We start from the raw sequence: 19230 nt of genomic DNA, 5'->3' as shown, positions 1-19230 counted from the left end.
CTTGCTTGTTGCTAGGAAATAAACTAAAAGAATATTTTTATACAAAAACAATTGGTCTGAAGTTCAGTCTTTGAGTGTCTGAATTTATTTGCTGATTGAGTGTGTGCAACACACGCTTACTTTACCACTGTCCTCGGATACTGACTTACTGCTCGACCACACTACCACAAATAGAGAGTACGGTTCTATCCAACTTTAACCTCTGTCTACCTCTGGGGTCAGCTGGCCTCTATACACACTATACCTCATTTTGGTATAGTATATACAGAGCCAGCTTCCTACAGTGCCATGTCGACTCTACACTTTGTACTGCACAAAAACACGTAGCTGGGCGGGGGAGGGTTTGAGCGTGTGAGTATGTACAGGGCCTCTAAGTGTGGCACAATAAGTGCTGCAGCCCTTAGAGGCCTTCCCTGGCCACAGTGCCCTTGGTACCCATGGTACCTTTTACAAGGGACTGACATGTGGCCAGAGAGGTGCCAATTGGGGGGTACTAGATACAGTTTTTGGGAAACACAGGCTCTGGGAACCTAATTGGCAGGGACCCAGGGCACATCATGTCAAAGTGCATCAGTAGTCTGGCAAAAAGTGGGCGATTACTGTAACAGAGACCCAGCCTCCAACACCCGAGAACAGGACGAAGACTTGAGGATGACTTAAAGCATGCCTATGCGCCGCCAGGAGCTTAATAGGCAGCTGGCGAGTCGCTTTGGGGTGCAACGACCACCACTGAACTCAATATCGTGACTCAACACCAGGCACCACAGGCAAAACCAAATCGTAATCCGACAGACATTTGTTGTTGACATTCCCCACAAGGCTGAAACCCGGTAGGTTTGGAAGGGGACATGTACCTAGCACACTGGGAGAAATAGCCCAAAAATAGTAGCAAAAAGTGCCAAAAATTTGGTCAAAAAGTGACCGAGGTAGTTCTCCGGATTCGGCTTGTGGCACAGAACAATCAGTATTGGTATCAGCAAGCCAGGGTGGCGCCTATTTAGGCACAGCAACGTCACTTCTCACACGGATGACGCTGACCAGGCGCTGCACCATGCCACCTACTGGTGGGCAGGAGAACTGAAAGATTTTCAAGATCCAGTCTGACGCCTAGGGAATATGCTTAGGTGAGAAATGTGTTAGTCAATTAAAAGTCTATCAGTAATTTGAAATTTGTTTGATGGTGGCTTAAAACTGGTTTTAAAACCTTTACTGGAGCACGCAAGCTTTAGTTTTGCTCAACACACCAAGGACCCAGTAACTCCGTTTAAGACCAAATTATGAGTTTCAGCAAAAGCGGTCCATGAAGGTCCGCATTGACAAAACAGTACCAATGTTCCTTGCGCAGTAATGTCCTTCCACTTACCATTTCTTTTGGTGCCTGGAGGGGTGTTGGCTGCTTTTTCTTCCTTTGGGACGAGTTTCTGCATGTCCAACTGCCCAAATTCACATCCAGCAGGCAAGCTGTAAAACAAAAAAACATTTGTACAGCTTCAAACCACCGGCTTTTCCACCTAGACAACTATCAGTAATGACAAAGAGGTCATCACATTAGGGGTTGAAAGACCAACGTGTTAAAAAATCATCAGACACATGACTAAACGTCTGTCAACAGTACAATTTAACTAAAAATTTGGAACTGTGCTTCACAGAACTTGCTAGACACGTATCATTTGAGGGAGTGTACTAACAGAAGGTTCGAAAAACTGAGCGAAATCCAAACCAGCATATACAAAACCGCTCATTCTGCAGATGCAGAATAGCTATGTAGGTCCTCAACCTACAGACAGAAAGACAGAAAGACCAGGGCAGAAGGTTTGGGGATTGCCAGTAGTAGGGGAGAAAGGAATAGGGGCACCGTAACTTACCTGTTTGGCGTGCACAGTGAAAGCAAGACTGTGCTCTCCCACACAAGGGAGCAGTAGAGTTGACTCAGTTTGTTCAAAACATTAAGACCCAGCTGAGAACCCCATTGGTTAACCGAGATGGCTCGAATTTCACTCTAAAAAGAAGAGAAGACTTAATGGTCAACTTCATAAGCAGCAGTTTCACAATAAGATAAAAAAAGAGACTTCAAGGTAAGCAAAAATCCTGTAACTCAGTCTAAAGTATCCATGATTGGCCTTTTTAATGTTTTATGTGTTTTTTTAGCCAATGTAGGTTAATCCTGACAGAAAATCACAACCAGCTGCTCCAAAGAAGCCAACACGGGAGAACGGACTACAAAAACATATTACAATCACTTTCCATGTGCATTTGAGACGCTACACAGATTGATTTTGCCAATACAGGTTACGTGGTAGTGTCTAAAGCAGCAGTTGACTGACCTAATAAGACTTTGATGATTCCTCTGAGCTATGTAACATTATTGCTATTATTAAAATAAGCAGTTTTCTCTTGCCTTCTATTGAATTGCTGTACCAGCAGCCCTAAAGAGCTCAATGAAGCCAGTCCCTAAGTGTTGAAAACTGCTACATAGACCAAGAGAAACTATTAAATATCTTTAATGAGAATGGAGAAGAATGAACAATTGTTACTTACCTGTAAACAGGTGGTTCTCCAGTATTGGGGTGTCTTTCATAGATTCACATGCTTGAATATTCCCAGTCGTCGGAGTGGGAGTCCCACGGTAAATAATATAGCAATATATATAGTCATAATGAACAAGTTACTTACCTTCGGTAACGCTTTTTCTGGATGATACAGTATCTGCCTGTGGATTCCTCACCTTGTGAATATCCCCTGCGCCAGCATTCCACGGAACTTTTCTTCCCCAGCATTCCACGTCGACGTGGGCGACGTCACAATACATCGGCTCCGCACGCGACTCCGTGCGACGTCATCGGAGCCATAAGAAGCCCACGTCGGCGTGATGACGTCAGTTCCACCCATTTTTTCCGTGCCTTCGAGGCGAACAGGTGAACCAACGACAATCCCAAGTATACACAGTATATAGAAAAACCAATACATATACATAGCATACAAAACAAAGGAATGCTAATCAAACAAGCATTACCTACAAATGTACAAGAGAAAATATAAGCATTTCAAACAAGACCAATTTCATGGTATACAAAAGGTGGACAACGGGGAGGCGGGTGGGTTGGTGAGGAATCCACAGGCAGATACTGTATCCACCAGAAAAAGCGTTACCGAAGGTAAGTAACTTGTTCTTCTGATGGATACATCTGCCAGTGGATTCCTCACCTTGTGAATAGATTCCCACAGCAGTCCCCACTCCCGGAGGAGGGTGTCCACCTTCCTATACCAGAAAGTCTTGCAAGACAGAGCGCGCGAAGTGGCCCTCCCTCCTCATCTCAGAGTCCAAGCAATAATGCTTTGCGAAAGTATGGAGGGAGGCCCAAGTCGCGGCCTTACAAATATCTGCCACAGGAACACCCCGGGCCAGAGCAGATGTTGAAGACTTAGCTCTAGTAGAGTGAGCACGAATACCCTCAGGAGGAGTCTTACCAGCCAAGGCGTAGCAGATCTTGATGGTCAGTATAATCCACCTTGACAGCGTGCGCTTGTGCACCGCTCTACCTTTAGAACGACCAACGTAGCCAATAAAAAGCTGGTCATCAACACGAAAGTCCTTGGTCCTGTCCAAATAAAAACTCATAGCCCTCTTCGGGTCAAGGCGATGGAGTCTTTCTTCTTCTTTGGAAGGATGAGGGGGTGGATAAAAAACAGGGAGGGTAATAGACTGCCCCAAATGGAAAGGAGTAACAACTTTTGGCAGGAAAGCAGCCCTGGTCCTGAGAACCATCCTTTCAGCATGCAAGGTAAGAAAAGGAGGTTTGGAACTAAGAGCTTGAAGCTCACTTACCCTCCTTGCCGAGGTTATGGCTACAAGAAAGACCACCTTAAAGGACAACAGCCTCAAAGGACAATTATGAAGAGGCTCAAATGGGGACCCCATTAAAAAGGTTAAGACAAGATTAAGGTCCCACTGAGGCATTACAAATGGAGTGGGAGGAAACATGTTTGTAAGGCCCTTGATGAACCTCAGAACAACCGGAGATTTAAATAACGAAGGTTGATCTGGAAGGCACAGAAATGCCGACAAGGCCGAAAGGTAGCCCTTAACCGTGGCCACCGCACAGCCCTGCTGAGCCAAGGAAAGAGCAAACTGAAGCACATCAGAAAGATGAGCCTTTAAAGGGTCAATGGACCTCTCTCCACACCACTTTACAAACTTAGACCACCTGTAGGAGTATATGGACTTGGTGGAGTGTCGCCTGGCCGATAAAATAACGTCCACCACATCAGGTGGGAGAGAGAAGGAACTCAGGTTGCCCCGTTCAATCTCCAGGCATGAAGGTGTAAGCTCTGGAGGTGGGGGTGTAGAACCTGCCCCTCCGACTGCGAGAGGAGGTCTGCCCTCAGAGGGAGACGGAGCGGAGGGCACGAGGAGAGGTGGAGAAGATCTGTGTACCACACCCTTCTTGGCCAGTCCGGGGCGACCAATATGACTTGGGCCCGGTCTTGGCGAATCTTCCTCAGAACCCGAGGAATCAAGGGTATGGGAGGAAACGCGTAAAGGAGTCGTGAGCTCCAACTCAACTGAAACGCGTCCCCCAACGCCCCCTGCATCGGATACTGGAGACTGCAGAATGACGGGCAGTGCGCGTTTTCTCGGGTGGCAAACAGGTCCACCCAAGGAGTCCCCCACGTCCGAAAGACGTGACGAACCACCTCCGGATGGAGCCTCCACTCGTGGTCGGCGGAGAACTGCCGACTGAGACTGTCCGCACGCACGTTCAGCACCCCGGCCAGATGATTTGCCATCAGACAAATCCGATGGTCCTGAGCCCAGGACCACAGCCGCAGGGCCTCTCTGCAGAGACAAAGAGACCCTACCCCTCCCTGTTTGTTTATATACCACATCGCGGTCGTGTTGTCCGTCAGGACTTGAACTGACTGACCGCGAAGGGAAGGGAGAAAGGCCTTGAGTGCCAAACGAATCGCCCGCAATTCCAGAAGGTTGATATGAAACAACCTCTCCTCTGGAGACCAAAGACCCTTGATCTCCAGATCCCCCAGATGAGCCCCCCACCCTAGGGTGGAGGCATCCGTTATCACTGTGGCCACCGATGGAGGTAGATGGAAAGGCTTTCCTTGGGACAGATTGCCCTCCACGCTCCACCAAGACAGATCCGCTGCAGCTTCTCCGGAGATCTTGATCGACTCCCCGAGATCCCCGTTGTGCTGATACCACTGCTTGCGGAGGCACCACTGGAGCGCCCTCATGTGCCAGCGTGCATGGTTGACCAACAGAATGCAGGAAGCGAATAGACCGAGCAGGCGAAGGACCTTCAGAACTGGAACAACCGCTCCACTGTGGAATAAAGGGACCATCTCCTGAATGTCGAGAATCCTTTGAGGAGGAGGGAATGCTCGACACACAGTAGTGTCCAGTACTGCCCCTATAAACAGGTTGCGTTGAGAGGGCACCAGGTGAGACTTGGGCACATTGATCGAAAAACCCAAGTCGAATAACAGCTGAGTTGTCACCTGCAGATGACGCTGCACCATCTCTGGGGACTCTGCCTTCAGAAGCCAGTCGTCCAGGTAGGGGAAAACCGGAATCCCCGACCTCCTGAGATGAGCAGCCACCACTGCCATCACCTTTGTGAAGACTCGAGGTGCAGTAGTAAGACCAAACGGGAGGACCGCAAACTGATAATGCTGCGACCCAACCGTAAAACGGAGATACTTCCTGTGCGACTTCAGGATTGGGACATGGAAGTACGCGTCCTGCAAGTCGAGCGACACCATCCAGTCTCCTTGCCGCAACGCTTGAAGAACCTGCGCAAGGGTCAGCATCTTGAACTTCTCCTGTTTCAGGTAAAAATTCAAGATTCTGAGGTCCAGAATCGGACGCAATCTGCCGTCCTTCTTGGGGATCAGGAAATACCGGGAGTAGCATCCCTGACCCCTTTCCTGCTCCGGAACCACCTCTATTGCGCCCTTCTGAAACAAAGCTTGAACTTCTTTCTGCAGGAGAAGCAGGTGGTCCTCCGAGCAATAACCTTGGCAAGGAGGGTAAGGGGGAGGAAACTCCCGAAAGGGAAGGGCGTACCCAGTCTCTACGAGGTTCAAAACCCAAAGGTCGGTTGTAACAGATTTCCAACCCCGTAGAAAGTAGGACACCCGACCCCCCACAGGTCTTACATGATCCGGGATGGGGGATCTAGGGCTGCTTCCCTGAAGCGTCATTTGGAGCAGAGGAGGAGGAGGAGGAAGAAGAGGGGTTACGACCAGAACCTCTCCGACCCCTTTGCTTCCCTCTATAGGAACGATAGAGGGGATTTTGCTGCTGTTGTTGCTGCTGTTGTTGTGGCTGTCGGAAGGAGCGAAAGGATGACCTTCCGAATCCCCTAGCCTTACGGAAAGTTGAACCTCTCACAGGAACCTGCAGACCCAAGGACTTCGCCGTTAACCTACTGTCCTTAAAACGTTGAAGAGCAGAATCTGCCTTCTCCCCAAACAACTTTTGTCCATCAAAGGGCAGATCCACCAGCGTGGCCTGGACATCTGCAGAAAACCCTGAGGAACGGAGCCAAGCTTGTCTCCTTGCGGCAATGGACGACCCCATAATCCTCGCCACAGAGTCCGCCGTATCCAGCCCAGACTGGATCACCTGCCTGGCAGCTGCCTGAGTGTCCGCCACAACCTCCATGAAGGACGACTTATCCCCCTCAGGTAACTTAGGGGCCAGAGTTTTTATAGAGTCCATCAGGGCATGAACATAACGCCCCAGCAAGCACGTAGCATTTGATGACTTCAACGCCATACTTCCTGAGGAGAAAGACTTTTTGGCCGCCTGATCAACTTTCTTTGACTCCCTATCAGCAGGAGATTGGGGGAAAGCACCCGAAGCATGTTTAGAACATGAAGCCTGCACCACTAGGCTCTCCGGAGAAGGATGCGCGGATAAAAAATCCGGGTCTCCTGGCGCAACCCTGTATCTCCTTGCCACCTGCCTGCAAACTGCTGGAGCTGATAGAGGCTTCTTCCACACCTCCAACACTGGTTCCAAGAGAGCCTCATTGAAAGGTAGCAAAGGCTCCGAAGCCGACGTCGGGGAGTGCAACACCTCTGTGAGCAGATTGGACTTGTACTCCACAGAGGGCAGCTGCAGATCTAACAACTCCGCGGCCTTCTTGATCACAACATGGTAGGGCGCCAATTCCTGTGGTGGAGAAGACCTTGAAGAAGCATGCTCCCACTCCGGGGTGGTATCCAAACCACTTGCTACCTCTATACCTCCAAACTCATCCGAAGAAGAGTCGACCTCACCTTCTTCCACCTCAGCACGAAATCTTTCCTCCTCCAAAACCCTTTGGGCCTCACGCCTCGATCGATTCCGGGGAGCCGGCGTCGTCGACGTCGTACGCGGCGTCGGTGGAGCCAAAGGCATCGGCGTCGGAGGCGCCACAGGTGGAGTCGACGGCGCCGGATGCGGCGTCGATGGAGCCGGCCTCGGCGTCAAAGAAGGCTCCGAAGATTGACCATCCATCCGAGGTCGAGCCGGATTCCCAACCGGCGCCGGAAACTGCCAAGAAGGCGCCATCGGCATAAAAGGCAGAAAAGGAGCCTGAGCGTATTGCTGCGGCACTCCCAGAGAAAATGCCATCGGACCCACGGGACCTGCTGGTGCTCCGGATGGGAAGGATGCTCTCTGAAAAATGCCATACATGGCATTCAGAAATCCCGAAGGATCCGTACCTGGAGCCGGGAATTGGGGATAAGGAACTGCCCCTGTATCCTCCTGTGGAGCCACCGGCGTCGGCTCCTCCGAATCCTCCACCGGAACAGCGGAGTCATCAGGCACCGGGACAGACTCTTCCTGCTCCTGCTCCACATCAGATTCCACCCGACCCGGAGTCGAAGCCTTGGACGGCGCCGGCGACGGCGTCGGGGAACGAGCCAGAGTCCGCTTCGGAGAGGGAGACTTCGAAGACTTATCCGGAGAAGGCGAAGGAGACAAGACCTTGCTCTGACGTCGACGAGGCGAAGCCGACCTCGACCTCTTAAACTTCGAGGACCGACGCCGAGAAGAATGCTTCCTCTTCTTATGGTGCTTCTTCGACTTCGACGACCTCGAAGTCGAAGACTCCCGCCTGGACTTCTCCTTTTTCCTCCCTCTCTTCTCCTCACCGATCTTCTTCATGAAGAGTTTGGTCTTCCTCTCCTTCAGTGCTTTAGGATTCATGCTCCTACAGCACCCGCACTCATCCACATCATGATCAGAGGAGAGACACCATAAACAATTCTGATGCGGATCCGTCATGGACATCAGGCCTCCGCACTCCCTACAGGGCTTAAAGCCCGACTTCCTCGTCGAAGACATACCGATTTTAACAAGAATACACCACTAGACTACAAAGTATCTAGAGAGCACTGGGAAAAAACCGTTGCGCGTCGACGGCGCGGAAAAAAGGGAACTGACGTCATCACGCCGACGTGGGCTGCTTATGGCTCCGATGACGTCGCACGGAGTCGCGTGCGGAGCCGATGTATTGTGACGTCGCCCACGTCGACGTGGAATGCTGGGGAAGAAAAGTTCCGTGGAATGCTGGCGCAGGGGATATTCACAAGGTGAGGAATCCACTGGCAGATGTATCCATCAGAAATATATATATATATATATATACATATACATAAGTAATCATATAAAAACAGATATAAGTGATAAACATCAAGAATGTCCCTATATGAAATCTCCATAGAAATACATGGAAAGAGAAAAAAGACATTCGCAGTCTATCTCTGTCATTATGTTAGTCCAAACTACGGCCAATCAGGCGCCAGCTCCTCTCTAGAACCTTCTCCTCAGAGCTCCTCACCTCAGATTTTCGTCGCACCAGAGTGACTTTAGAGTGTATGAGGAGAAGAGAGCCTCTGAGGGGAGGAGGGAGGGTCGCATGTGAATCTATGAAAGACACCAATACTGGAGAACCACCTGTTAACAGGTAAGTAACAATTGTTCTTCTCCAGTATTGGGGTGTCTTTCATAGATTCACATGCTTGAATATAGAATAGCTAGCAGTAACAATTATCATTGTTTCCATAATCATACGAAAACTGGAATCGTAATGACAATCAACATCCTTATATATATGATGTTATTCAAAATCTATATAAGTGCAAATGACACCATTATTCAAAGTAAATGGAAACAATATGGAGGAGGGAAGGAAGAGGCTCATCTTATTTAAAAAGATTGCGAAGCACTGCCTGCCCAACTGCAGCGTCCTCCTCGTTTAAAGCTGCCAAGCAGTAATGTCTTGTAAACGTATATCTGCTCGACCACGTAGCTGCTCTGCAGATCTGATGTAAAGGCACTCCAGCAAATAATGCGGTTGAAGAAGACATCGCTCTAGTGGAGTGAGCCCTCACTGGTGACTGCAATGGCTTGTTTGCCTTTCGATGGCAGAAGACGATGGCTGCTGAAACTCAACGTGCAATAGTTGGTTTTGTCACTGGACGTCCCTTGTGAAAGCGTCCATAAGCTATGAAGAGTTGATCAGTCTTTCGTAAAGAAGCTGTTCTGCTGATGTAGAACTTTAAACATCATTTCACATCCAGGGAATGTAATCTTTGCTCCGCAGGAGTTTGAGGATTAGCAAAGAAGGTTTTCAAAATCACTGGTTCGTTAATATGAAAGTCTGAAGGCACCTTCGGCAAGAAAGTTGATTTGTACGCAACACTACAGAATCTGGTTTGAACTGTAGGAAAGGTGGATTTATGGTAGATGCATGAATGTCACTGACGCGACATGAAGACGTTAGTGCCAGAAGAAGAGCCACCTTCCAAGTTAGATACTTCAACTCTACCTTGTGAATAGGTTCAAACAGTGGCCTCATTAGTTGTGCCAATACGATGTTTAGATGCCACAATGGAGGCGGGCGTCTAACAGGAGGAAATTTGCGAAATAACCCTTTGAAGAATTGATGGATAATCCTTGAAGAACAAAGGGACGTCGAACCATCCTGACGGAAACGAGAAATTGCCGCCAGAAAAACCCTCAAGGTTGCATGAGACAATCCCGAGTTAGCTAAATGCAAGAAGAAAGGTAACAATTGTTGTGGCGTGGAGTGAAACGGGTGAACCCCATTAGCTGCACACCAGTGGCAGAATCTTTTCCACTTTAATTTGTACGTTTTTACCGTAGAAGGAGCCCTCGCCTGAGCCAAGATGTCTCTACAGTCCTGTGGAATGTCTAAATGGGCAAATTCAGAGTGCTCCGGTTCCAAGCTGATAAGCTCAGTGAGGAGGGGTTCGGATGACAAATTTTCCCCTTGCTCATTGTAAGTAGATCTGTACGAGGATGTAGAAGGATTGGTTCGCATTGAGACAGTAGGAGTAACTCTGAGAACCATACCTGCCGAGGCCAACGGGGGGCTATTAGAAGTAGATGGCAAGGTTGCCTCCGCATCTTCCACAGGACACGAGGTATGAGTGGGATTGGAGGAAAAGCGTAGGCAAACAGATTGTACCAGTTCATCAAAAGGGCATTGCCCCGTGATCCTTGATGGGGATGCCAGCTTGCATAATCTCGGCATTTCCGGTTCTCTGGTGTGGCAAAGAGATCCAGTTGTGGGCGACCCCACCGTTGAAATATTTTCTCCAGAGTTGGCTGATGTAACTCCCATTCGTGGGTCGATGAGGAGGACCTGCTCAGGGAATCCGCTAGAATATTGAATACCCCCGGTAGATGAACTGCTGCAATCGTGATGTGATGGTCGAGAGACCAATCCCAGATCGACTGAGCTAGTCGAGACAGTTTCGGAGATTTTGTTCCACCCTGCTTGTTGATTAGTGCATGCAGGTTGTGTTGTCTGTCTGTATTAGGACTGATTCTCCTTGGATTAAAGGGAGAAAGGATTTGAGAGCCAGAAATATAGCCATGAGCTCCAACCTGTTGATGTGCCAGGCTTTTTGGCATATTGTCCATTTTCCCTTGATTGATAGATCCTCCAAATGAGCACCCCATCCTTCTAGAGAGGCGTCTGTTCTTGTCATGTCTGGTACTATTGACAGAAATTAAATGCCTTCCATTAGATTTAACGGTTGTGTCCACCACTTCAGCGCCGACTTCATCCGATCTGTGACGGTTACGAGATAGTTGAAAGAACCCGTAACCTGACGCCAATGAACATCCAGTTCTTCTTGGATGGGGCGTGACCGTAATCTGCAATGAGGGATCAATGCAATGCATGATGACGCCATTCCCAGAAATGACTTTAACAGTCTTACAGAAACGGATCTGATAAGGGTTACCAGACGGAGAATCCTTTGAAGACGGTCTTGGGAGAGAAATGCCCTTGCTGACACTGTCTGCAAAGTTGTTCCCAGAAAATCCTTGTGATGAGAAGGCTGTAGATGGGACTTCGTGGTATTTATGGAGAGCCCTAAGGCGCGAAACACCTCCTTGCAAAGACGTGTGTGCTGACGAAGTTGCACTTCCGATTGTGATTTTAGGAGACAGTTGTCCAGATATGGGAAGATCTGGATACCCTGGAGACGTAGGAACGCTACCACAGGGGCTAGCACCTTTGTAAACACTCGAGGGGCCGAGCGAAGCCCGAATGGTAGTACCTTGAACTGGAAATCGTTCCGACCCACTCGAAAACGAAGAAATTTCCGATGTTGTCGTAGTATGGGGATATGAAAATATGCATCTTGGAGATCGATTGTTGCCATGAAATCTCCTTGTGAGAGTAATCGCAAGATCTCTACAAGCGTTAACATGCAAAAGGATTGTTTCTTTAGAAACCTGTTGAGAGCCCTCAGATCTAGAATGGGTCTCCATTCCCCGTTCTTTTTGGTGATAGAAAAAAAAAAAAAAAAGGGAATAAAATCCTTTTCCTCTTTGAGATCTTGGTACTACCTCTATAGCTCCTTTGTTTATTAGAAGTTGAACTTGATGTAACAGTTCCTTGATATGAGCCGGTGGTAGTCCGGTAGGTGGTGTGGGTGGCGGGAATTCGATGAAGTCTAAAGTGTGACCTCTTTCTACAATGTCCAAAACCCAACGGTCCCTTGTTATGGAGGACCATTGAGAAGAGTAGAGAGATTCAACCTCCAATTTTCTGGGACTGATACCAGTCATTGTCTCTTAGGGGTGGAGCCCCTATAAGAGGATTTTCCTCTAAGTCTTGGAAGACTGCTGTCGAGAGGTTTGCTGTTGGTTATAGGAATAACGGTTGGAACCCTGGTTATATGGTCGATACTGGTTGTTTCCTCTTCGAAAATTAGAGGAGGTGCTGCGTCCGCGTGCACCCCGAAAGGACTGTTTCCGAAATTGTAATGTGCCCAGAGAGCGAGCCGTCTCCGTATCCTCCTTTATCGATTGGAGAGCTTCATCCACATGATCTCCGAATAAAGCCTCTCCGTCATAAGCCATGTCCAATATTCTTGCCTGTACTTCCTGACGAAAGGATGTTGAGCGCAACCAACCTTGCCTGCGCAATACCGCTGCTCCCGCAAGTTGACGGAATCCCATACAGGCGATATCAACTGCACAGTATCATCTCTGCAGATGTACTCTCTCCCTCCTGGAGTAGCTTTAGGGCTTCACTCTTCGACGGTTCCGGCAGTTGTTCAACTAGCGTTGATATATCCGTCCATACTTGACGGTCGTAACGGCCTAAGATGGCTAAAGCATTAGCCGCTCTCACAGTGGAGGAAGCCATTGAAGAAAATTTTCGCCCTATGGCGTCCAAACGACGTCTATCACGATCAGGTGGTGCAGTGATCGTTGACGCAGGGTTTCTAGCCCGACGTTGTGCTGCCTGTGTGACCACAGAATCTGGCTTTGCTTGACCAGTGAGACACGCTGGCGCTCCTGACGGTGACTTGTACTTTTTTTCCCAATCTGGGCACCTGTGCCGGAAGGCTATTTGGGGTCTTCATAATCTTTTTGCCTTCCTCTCAAATAAATTTGATTATAGGGATTGTATGTGTTTGTTTAAAAGGTGGATTTTTGAAATCGTAAAGGAAACAATCCTCTTCCTTATGTTCCGTTGTCAATTTGAATCTTTGTGCTGCCCTATCCATTAACTGGTGAAAACTTGCAATATCCACTGGTGGTGAGTCACCAGGTATCACTGGAGAGGGAGATGGTGTTTGAGCATGATAATGATCCCACTCCGCCATACCATCATCATCGCCACCATAATCGAGAATCTCACCATCCTCCCTGTCTTGAGGAATTTCTTCTTCAGTAGCATGAGAAGGTACTGTCCGAGTTGAAGAATGTCGCAACGGTAGTGAAGGTGTTACCACAGATGGAATTGGAGCCGGCACCGGTTCCGATATAGTTGTTGGCACCACTGGAGGAGGCGGAACCACAGATTCTTGTGGCGATAAAGGAAACCGCCGATTATAATCGTCCAACATGAGTTGAAGAGTTGTTATCAGGGACAGTGGTAGCGTCGCAGTTTGCCTTTCTGTAGGAATTTCTTCCTGATAAAATTGTTCCTCATCTTCACTACTATCCTCCTGGCATTTTATTATTAAATCTGAGGGACTGCGTGCCGTCCCAAACGATTCAGGTAAACCTTCTTCTGAATCTTGATCTGAATCAGTGGCAAACAATGGAGAAGGAAGGTGGGAATCCTCCAACGATATAACTTCACCTGACATATCTGGTCGAGAACTCGGTGGCAATGGTAACAAAGGAACAGCTGCAAAAGACGAAGTAGGTGCTGTAGACGTGGAAGAAATTTGATCTTTTAATGACCTCTGAGCAGAAGTCGTCCTTTTAATCTTTATTTTCACCGAAGAGACTGCAGTCGACGGGATCGGAGACATAGAAGGTACTGAGGACATCTTTGTAGACGGACTTGTCAACGGAACCATCGTCGACGGGACCTTCGTCGACGGAACCATCGCCGACGGAACCATCGTCGACGACGAAGTCGTCGACCGAAACAACGAGGTTTTCTTCTTCTTCGTCGACGGAACACTCGCCGACGGGTCAATAGACGACGTAATAGTCGACGAAGACGATTTTACAACCTTCGACTACGACGATGTCAATGTCGACGAGATCTTTTCCGTCGACGACGATGCAATAGGTAATATAGAGGATATAGTCTTTATGGTACTGATGATCATCGTCGATGGAACCGTCGTCAGAGTCACCGTCGACGAGCAGGAAATTGCGGCTTTCGTTGTCTGAAGCTTCGTCGACGATGAAGCCAGTTTTTTTTTTTTTTCCTGAAAACTGGGAAGTGGAAGCCTCAGCAGCCTGAGAACTATGTCTCGTGGGCGACAAAGCAGTAGTCAAAGAAGAAGAAGTGGCAGATGTCATAGTCAAAGACATTTTCTTCTTTTTCAGGAAAGGAGAAGGTAAATCTTGTATACTACTGCGCTTTGAGGCTGTGTGGGAACGGCCAGAAGTAAGGCTTTCTACTTCAGAAACCACTTCATCTTTAAGTCTCTGGAGCCACAGCAAGAGATGGCCTTCCCTGTCTTTCAGAGTTTTAGTAGAAAAAGTTCTACAGAACTTACATTTAGCCACTTCATGGTCTGGGTAAAGACAGTAAATACACTTACTGTGTGGATCTTCTGAGAATAAACAAAGCTTTCCACAAGAAGAACAAGGTCTAAACAAAGACTTCTTACTTGAAGAGAACAAAACTGAGCAGAGCTCAGGGAGACTCCCTTTCACACGACGTGCGGTAGAAAATCTGAGGTGAGGAGCTCTGAGGAGAAGGTTCTAGAGAGGAGCTGGCGGCTGATTGGCCATAGTTTGGACTAACATAATGACAGAGATAGACTGCGAATGTCTTTCTCTTTCCATGTATCTCTATGGAGATTTCATATAGGGACATTCTTGATGTTTATCACTTACTTCTATCTATCTATCTATCTATCTATCTATCTATCTATCTATATATATATATATATATATATATATATATATATAGACTGTATATATTGCTATATTATTTACCGTGGGACTCCCACTCCGACGACGGGGAATATTCAAGCATGTGAATCTATGAAAGACACCCCAATACTGGAGAAGCTACTATAAGGAAAATACTTCTTACCAGTATCGATCTGTTCTTGGCAGATAGAGCTGTAGATCTACACACATTTGCGTAGATCGCCATCTGGTGTTGGGCTCGGATGTTTGCACTTTGTTATTGTAGAAGTCTTTGTACTCCGAGGTTACGTGACTCCTCCTCTGGTTAATAGTGTGCATGGGAATTGACTCCATCCTTAGACTGTTTTGCCATGAAAGATGGAGTTAGAAAAAATAGAAAGATGTCCATGTGTAATGTATCTAAGTAAGATAGCACTGCAACACATAGGTGTCCGGGGAGGTGGGTGGGCGTATGCGGATCTACAGATCTACATGCCAAGAACAGATGCATACTGGTAAGTAGCATTTTCCGTTTGAGGCATATGAGCTGTGGATCGCATACTTTTGCATAGACTATACAGCAGTTGCCCTTTTAGCGGTAGCTACCTGTATGCGTTGCAGTAGTTTGAAAAAGTGTTTTTAGTACAGCCTGGCCGACACTTGTTTGTTGTTTTGCTTGCACATCTACATAGTAGTGTTTAGTGAAAGTGTGCGGTGTAGACCATGTTGCGGCTTTGCAAATATCCATGGGAATATTTCATAAGAATGTCATGGATGCCCCTAGTTTACATATGGAATGCGCTCTAGGGGGAATGGATAACGTACGCTTTGCTTTTTGGTAGCATATTTGAATGCATTTAACGATCCACCTGGCAATTCTAGATTTTGATATAGGATTGCCTTGTGTGGTGGTGAAAAAGCTACGAAAAGTTTCCCTGAAACATTTTGTCCTTTCAATATAAGAATAGCTCTTTGGACATCAAGCGTATGAAGAGCTCGTTCGGCTACCGAGTCTGGTTGAGAAAAGAAGACTGGGAGCTCAGACTGGTTACGGTGAAAAGCTGAAATGACTTTAGGCAGAAATGTAGTGTTTGTCCTAAGAACCACTTTGTTGTGATGTATTTGCAAAAATGGTTCTTGTATGGTTAATGCCTGGAGCGGAACCACTCTTCTGAGGGATGTGTCCGCCACAAGGAAAGCTACTTTCCACGTGAGGAACTGTAACTCACATTTATGTAAAGGTTCAAATAGAGGACCCATGAGCCTTGGAAGGACAATGTTTAGGTTCCACACTGGAAAGGGTGGAATTCAGGGATGTATTATCCTTTTAAGGTCTTCCATGAAAGCTTTGATGAGAGGTAGCCTTAACCACGACAAGTGTTGTCTGTTCTGTAAGTAAGCTGCTATAGCAGCAAGATGTAATCGTATGGATGTGTATGCCAGATTACATCTTTGTAGATGCAGGAGATAACCAATACTATTTTGAGTTGGAGCATCTAGTGGATTGATTTTGTTATTGCAGTAAACAAATCTTTTCCATTTAGCTGCATAGCATGCTCTAGTGGTAGGACGTCTAGCTTCTCTAATAACGTTCATGCAGTCTGGAGGGAGATTGAGGTAACCAAACTAAGATTTCAGGAGCCAAATCACTAGGTTCAGTTGCGCTGGTTCTGGATGTCTTCTCTTCATGGTTCTCCATGCGAAGCTTTGGGGGAAAGGTGCAACTTTTGGTGTGGGACTACTGAGAGTTCCACTAGTTTTGTTAACCATGGTTGTCGGGCCCATGTTGGCGCCACCAGGATAAGTGCGAGAGACTGTTTGAGTTTGCACACAAGTAATGGAATGAGTAGGACAGGCGTACGCAAATCTGCCTGACCAATTCATCCATATCGCATTGCCTTTGGACAATGGGTGTGGGTACCTGGAGGTGAAGTTTGGGCATTTTGTGTTTAAATATGTGGCAAACAGATCTATGTCTGGATGTCCAAACATTTGAAAGAATGGATGAAGAACTTACGGATGAAGTTCCCATTCGTGAATCTGCGGTTGACAACTGAGCAGATCCGCAATTTGACTGTGAATACCAGGTAGATGCTCTGCTAAGATGTGTATCTTTTGGGGGATAGCCCATCTCCAAATGCTTTGTGCTAGTTGTGAAAGCTACAGAGTGTGTTCTGCCCTGTTTTTTGTATATAGCACATTGCTGTCATTTTGTCCGTTCGGACGAGGACAGCTTTGCCCATCAGATGTTTCTTCAAAGACTTCAGGGCGAGAAATGTAGCCAGTAATTCCAGGTGATTTATGTGGAGAAGTCCACATATCCTGGATAGTGTGATTTAATAGAGGAGTTCCCCAGCCGGTGAGCGATGCGTCTGCTGTGAGCACTAGGAGCGGAATCGGGTCTACGAACGGCCGCCCTCTGGAAAGATTTTGTATGTTCCGACATTGCAGAGAGTGATATGTGCAGCTGTCCAACACCAGATCAGTAAGTTGACCCTGAGCTTGGTTCCAACTGTTGTGCTAGGCATTCTTGTAATGGGCGCATCTGGAGTCTTGCGTAAGGAACAATTAAGATGCAAGAGGCCATCATTCCTATGAGCTGCATGAACACTCGAGCTGGTAGTGAGTGCTCCAGCTGAAATTTTGCTATGAGTGCTTGCATACTGGTTATCCTGGTTTGGTTGGGGTACGAAAGGGCTTTGCAAGTATCTATTGTTGCACCTAGATACTGTTGACTGTGGGACGGTTGTAGATACGACTTGGTGAGGTTTACTGTGAATCCTAATTTGTGTAGCAGCTGGATTGTGTGGTGTGTCTTGCACACAAGCTTGGTGTGACCTGGCTTTTATGAGCCAGTCGGTAAGTAATTAAACACATGGATGAACTAGTTACTTACCTTCGGTAACGATGTATCTGTAAGAAACATTAGTTAGTTAGATTCCTCACCTTAGAATATCCCCAGGCGTCAGACTGGATCCGGAAGATTTTGTGTCAGCAATACCCCTTGCGCGTCGCTAGGCGTCGTCTGCGGCTCCGCGTCCGTCGTCGGCGTCGTGCGCCGGGATGACGTCGGAGTACTTAGACGCCGCCCTCGCGCGCTGACGTCAGTTCTTGTACATAGCCTTCCGCGCCAGGAACGCAGAGCCATGCAAAGACCGACACTGGTGCCAAAAATAAAATCTAGGGGCCTGAAAAGGATATCCTTAACCCTAGATGTCGGTTCGCAGAACGGGGAGGATGGGTGGGTCGGTGAGGAATCTAACTAACTAATGTTTCTTACAGATACATCGTTACCGAAGGTAAGTAACTTGTTCATCTGAAAGAAACACGTTAGTTAGATTCCTCACCTTAGAATAGATACCCAAGCAATACCATCCCCGGTGGTGGGTCTGCGAACCAAGATCACACCAGAAAGTCCTGGAGGACAGAACGGCCAAAGAAGCCATCCCTCCGGACTTGGCTGTCAAGGCAATAATGCCTGGCAAACGTGTGTAGCGAAGCCCACGTCGCCGCCTGACAGATGTCTTGCAAAGGGACTCCCCGTCCCAAGGCAGTAGTAGCCGCCGTGGCCCGAGTAGAATGGGCGCGCAGCCCAACAGGAGGGTCCTTTTTAGCCAAGGAATAGCACATTTTTATACACAAAACGACCCACCGAAAGATGGTTCGTTTGTGCACAGCTTTCCCCTTCTTAGCGCCCACGTACCCAACAAAAAGCTGGTCGTCCACCCGGAACTGTTTTGTGTGGTCCAGATAAAAGGAGAGCGCACGTTTTGGGTCCAGACGGTGGAGCCTCTCTTCCTCTTTGGAAGGATGCGGAGGCGGAAAGAAGGTGGGCAAGGTGACAGACTGCCCAAGGTGAAATGGAGTCACCACTTTAGGAAGAAAGGAGGGACGAGGCCGAAGGACAACCTTGTCCGGATGAACAGATAGAAAAGGAGGCTTTGAAGATAAAGCCTGGAGCTCACTCACCCGTCTAGCCGAGGTGATGGCTACCAGAAAAGCAGTCTTAAGAGTCAGAAGACGAAGAGGGCAATTGTGAAGAGGCTCGAAGGGAGCGCACATTAGGAATGTCAATACCAGATTCAAGTCCCACTGAGGCATTACAAAAGGGACAGGAGGGAACGTGTGTGTAATGCCTTTGAGAAAGCGTGTAACCACAGGGGACTTGAAAAGAGAAGGCTGATCAGGAAGCCGCAAGAAGGCGGAGATGGCAGCAAGATAACCTTTCAGGGTGCCCAGGGCAGAGCCCTGCCGGGCCAGAGAAAGAAGGAAGAGGAGAACCTCAGAAAGAGGGGCGGAAAGGGGATCCACAGCCTTTGCTGTGCACCATGCCACAAATTTGT

The 19230-nt window shown here is 47.9% G+C and overlaps 1 protein-coding gene across 5 annotated transcripts in view; it reads right to left on the bottom strand.

The window, feature by feature from the left end:
• HUWE1 (HECT, UBA and WWE domain containing E3 ubiquitin protein ligase 1) overlaps positions 1-19230 on the bottom strand; it is a 1878220-nt gene that overhangs the window by 1396288 nt on the left and 462702 nt on the right. For all 5 annotated transcript variants that reach the window (XM_085629865.1, XM_085629862.1, XM_085629866.1 and 2 more), the window contains 2 exons: positions 1866-1999; positions 1364-1461 (listed from right to left, as the gene is read on the bottom strand). In XM_085629865.1, the coding sequence (XP_085485991.1) occupies positions 1364-1461; positions 1866-1999 (232 nt within the window). The remainder of the gene's footprint in view (positions 1-1363; positions 1462-1865; positions 2000-19230) is intronic.

The sequence above is a fragment of the Triturus cristatus genome, chromosome 10, assembly GCF_964204655.1.
Source record: "Triturus cristatus chromosome 10, aTriCri1.1, whole genome shotgun sequence".
Taxonomy (NCBI): Eukaryota; Metazoa; Chordata; class Amphibia; order Caudata; family Salamandridae; genus Triturus; species Triturus cristatus.
This window is presented reverse-complemented; position numbering and strand designations above follow the sequence as displayed.